Source organism: Sinocyclocheilus grahami, unplaced genomic scaffold (genome assembly GCF_001515645.1).
Source record: "Sinocyclocheilus grahami isolate Dianchi unplaced genomic scaffold, SAMN03320097.WGS_v1.1 scaffold1153.1, whole genome shotgun sequence".
In the NCBI taxonomy this organism is placed as follows: Eukaryota; Metazoa; Chordata; class Actinopteri; order Cypriniformes; family Cyprinidae; genus Sinocyclocheilus; species Sinocyclocheilus grahami.
This window is the reverse complement of record NW_015506332.1, coordinates 223,617-228,480: the sequence shown is the minus strand read 5'-3', so window position 1 is coordinate 228,480 and position 4,864 is coordinate 223,617. Positions and strand designations below refer to the sequence as shown.

At 35.4% G+C, this 4,864-nt stretch overlaps 1 protein-coding gene across 1 annotated transcript in view; it reads right to left on the bottom strand.

Moving 5' to 3' along the window:
- The window catches only part of tmem132e (transmembrane protein 132E), a 114,439-nt gene that overhangs the window by 68,263 nt on the left and 41,312 nt on the right, over positions 1-4,864 (bottom strand). The window contains exon 3 of the mRNA XM_016253068.1: positions 381-518. Within this exon, the coding sequence (XP_016108554.1) occupies positions 381-518 (138 nt within the window). The remainder of the gene's footprint in view (positions 1-380; positions 519-4,864) is intronic.

Below are 4,864 nucleotides of genomic sequence, written 5' to 3'. Positions count from 1 at the left end.
AACCCTCGTTCCCTGAAGGAGGGAACGGAGACGTCACGTCCCGTCGCCACAGCTCCTGTACCACCGCTGAGCGGCCGGGTCACCGGCTCAGCTCCTCAGCGAAAACCTGAATATGCGCTGCATCTGCTGCCTACTTATACTCACGCTGTGATCAGCAGCAGCTGGATGCAATAATCGCATGCCAATATGCATTGGCTCGTTTAGTTTACACTCGAAGTAGATTGGTCCCTCTAAGCGAGATCCCAATTTCGTCGGTCATCCGACGTGACGTCTCCGTTCCCTCCTTAAGGGAACGAGGGTTGCCATACGTAACCGAGACGTTTCCCCACTAGGGAAGCTGTTCCCAGATCAGTGTACAAAAAGGGGGGAAGCTCACTTACCCAGGGACTCCTTTGATCTTGCTGGCTTCCACGGTTGCAATGGAGTGTTTGGCTCCCGACTGCACATCCCATTCAACCTTCCACTGGTTACTCCTCGACTTAGTGCTAAGAAGGTTCACCCCTTTCTTTGCTTTCACCCTGTAAAAGAGACACAGATGGCGATGGTTTTAAAGAAAAATATATGGCTGGAGCCTAAGAAGACAGTTATGCATTTAAGCATTCAGAAGATGACAGACACAATGAAATACCAAAAGACTCTGTTTTAGCTTAAATATCATATAAAGAGTTTTAATGCCATGACACACATTACTAAAGGCCTGTTCACACTAAGACGAATGCTCAGTGTGAAAATTCAGAAAAATAAACATTTTAATTTAAAGGAACATCTGTTGATGCTTCCGTTCACACCGACATTTGCATTCCATCATTGTAACAAAAAACTAAACTAAACAAAACAAGATAATATAGCATAAGACAAAATCAATTTAAAAAATAATAAAACAAATAAAAATCAAAACAAAACAAATATCAAAACAACAAACACAACAAAACTAAAACAAGATAATAAACGATGATAAAAAGATAAACATTGTCCAGTGCTTGCAGAATTGATTAATGTTATATAAATCCACTACTTTAAAAAATCAATTATAGAAGGACTATAAATCTGTGCTTCAAAACGAATCCTATTTCCCATAGATAGCACACATGGCTTCTGCACCTTCATTATGACCTATGAGACCGTACATCTAAAAAAGCATCTTCTGCACATCAATTTATGCACACTAAAGCTCATACTCATCATGCATTTCCCCTCTGTCCATTAAAATTAAAAAACATCAGCCTTTTCTCTGATCCGAAACCAGATGACCAGAATCTGAGTTCATATTCTCTGATATCTATATAGCACCAGTGAAAATCAACCGCTTTGAGGTCTAGAAACACCAAAGAGCCATGCAGCTGCAATGGCGCTATGCAGATATTTCACAGCACACATGCAAGATGTGAGATGACGAATAGACAAGATGAGAAAGAAAAAATGTGAGACCAGAAAAAAGAGAGAGAGAATTTAGAAACCATTAAAATCTGGAGATTACGATTTCATCAGTTTTAATTAGTTTAATATCAAAAGACAAAAAAAGTTAAGAATTACATCATGTTTCTCACATTATTAATTGTGCTGGCAAAATAATCGAATTGGATGAGCCAAATTTGAAGCAGCTGTACATATATGCAACAAAGACTACACATCAAATTAAGTCTATATTAATGCCTATATAATATTATATACGATTTTTGAACATTGTAAATAAAGGTTATTGGCATTTTACAAGAACACTTTACAATAAGGGTACATGAATAATAATTTACTAATGCCTAAATTAATACTTAATTCATCATAAACTAATGATTATTTTTAAAGGTGTTAACTAATCATGAACTAATGAAGAGCTATCCTTAACTACGACTGGAGTCATATGGATTCACGCATGAATAACGGCAGCCTTAAATACATGTTTGATAGTTAATGCATTAATTAACATTTATGGGTAAACTAAATCAAACAGCCTCTTTAAGAAGGAATAAGAAATATTCTGACTTTGAAATTAATTTAAATAATTTAATATCATAATTTGAGCTTTTGACATCTTCAGCATTGTCATAATCATTATTGGGTGGCGAAGGATTACTGTGATCCTCCTCATCAAGCATAGAAAATACACTAAATACACTAATAATTTATCTAGTCTGTTTTGTGTTGTTCTCTTTCCCTTTAAACTCACCCTACTGTGACTTATATGCAGCTTAAAAAATGAAATGACGTTTGCTGGGTGTCAGTACAGTTCACTCTCCATCCAGATGCAGGCCGTGATGATCCTGTACCTTGGCTCTCTGACTTCTTGAAAAGCCACACCGCATCTCTTAATCAGCCACAATACTCACTGTGTTAGTATATGTGTTTTTGATAGAAAGTATAACATAAATCATGCGCTGAGTTTAGTAAGTAGTTAACAGTTAATTGATTATGATTGGGCCCCCTCAAGTACAGTCATGTCAAAATAATGCATTAACAATCCATGAGTAGATGTTCATGTATGGATAGTTAATAATGAATTAATTATTATGGGCCCTCTCAAGTAAAGTCATGGCAAAATAATGCATTAACAAACCATGAGTTGATTTTAGTTTATGGGTAGTTAATAATGAGTTAGTAATGATGGGCCCCTCAAAGTAAAGTCATGACACAATGACGCATTAACAAATCATCAAATAAAATAGCATTAAACATGCAGTAAGAGTCATCTTTTTTCCTTTAAACCACAAGTACAACAGACAAAGACAAAGGTTTTTATAGTTCTTAACTATCAAACATGTACTAACATGTAGTTAAGGCTGCCGTTATTCATGCGTGAATCCATATGACTCCAGTCATAGTTAAAGATAGCACTTCATTAGTTCACGATTAGTTAAAACCTTTAATAATCATTAGTATATGGTGAATTAAGTATTAATTTAGGCATTAGTACATGATTATTCATGTACCCTTATTGTAAAGTGTTACAGAAAACACTATTACAGTCTACTTCAAAATTCAATTAAATGTGTCACTTGCAGTTTCTTTGCAATTATTTGTGAAATGTAAGCAATTTCTGAATGAAATACTGATTCTAAGTAAATCCCTCATCAATTTTGTTTTGTCTATTAATGTGTTGCTATAATAAGACATGTTTCTTGAACAGCAAATCAGCATATTAGAATGATTTCTGAAGGATCATGTGACACTGAATACTGGAGTAATGATGCTGAAAATTCAGCTTTGCCATCACATAAATAAATTACATTTTAAAATATTATTTAAATAGAAAACAGCAATTTTAAACTGTAATGATATTTCACAATATTACATTTGACAATGTTTTACTGTTATTTTTATCAAACAAATGCAGCCTTGCTGAGCATAAACGACTTCTTTCAAAAACATTCAAAAATATTAATGACTCCAAACTTTTGAACAGACACATATGCTGTTTATATTGCATGTCTTTTTAAACAAATCAAATGGGGACACAATATGCAAATTATATTAAACAAGAGACAAAACTATCTGCCACAATACTCTTGAAAGTACTTCCCTGCCATTTTATTATTCTAATTCAAAATAAAGTGGCTGCGACATGTCTTCATATATCAAACATGCACATGCAGTATGAAACAGCAGGCATTACACCCTTCAAAGAACTCCAAGTGTCCTCTGTGTGATGTTTCAAGATAAATCTGTACAGTCTGTATATAAACAAAACACAAAAGTTTATAGGGCTGATCTAGGATGTGTTCACTGCAATGGAAACTATGATTTGACTTTCTCTATCAAGAACAATGACCAGACACCAAAGTTGCCTATAGCAGCAGTGTGAAACACAAGCAGTGATGAATAACTCTAGCCTTCCCCGTAGTCTCTTACCATAAAAATTACCGCAAAAAAACCCATTAACAAGCAGGATGAGAAATGTCAGCAGATGCATGTCTCTAAGGCATTAGGCACTCACTCCCTCTTTCTCTGCATTACTGCAAAAAGCTGCCCCTCTTTTCAATGTCTAAATCTGGCCGGCAAAGATTTTTTCCACCCATTTGTAGAACTAGGGCTTTCCATTAGTTCCACTAGAGAAAGGGCCACTTGACATGAATACATGATTGCTGGAGGTCTGCAGGCAAACACACCGAAGTCACAACACACAAAGATTAATGCATGTCACTAGAACCTTTTTCTTTAAATATTAAGATGACATCTTCAAGTGGCACATATATGTGAAAAATCTTCCTTGTCCAAACAGACAATAATCATTTCTTAAATACACCAACATCTACAGATCAAGTCACATTTTTATCACTCTTGTGAACTGCAATAAAATCAAGACGGTATCAATGTCAGACAGCATTAGTTCCACCAACGTCTACCTAAAACTGGCCAATTGTGTCTTGGATCCGTATTTTTAGACCATGTAATTGCATGTATACGAGTTCTGATTTCCATTTAGCGCCACATAACATCTGTTCCATAAAAAGTGTTCCATATGCTCACTAGCTCACCATTATGAAAATACTAGCAACATTTCACCTTCTCAAACCTGAAATAACTTTGAGTTTGTCTGGGTGTAGATCTATTTATCCATCTATTTCTGTTATATCTAGCTAATATTTTTATTCACAAACTCCTGCATACAAGACTGAATTCATCTGACTGTGCTCATCAGACTGGCCATTTGAGACAAAGATCAATAGCTTACATGATCCGACTCATTCTCTGTGTGTGATTGTTTCGTACTATTGACTAGGAAGGATCTATAGAGGCAGATGTTTATTTTGTACAAACCAGAGTACTAAGATCTGCCACTATTCAAAATACTGTTAAACTAAGCACAATGAAAAATGACAATGTGAGAGAGAGACAGAAAGAGGGTACCGAGAGGAAGAGAATCATTTCT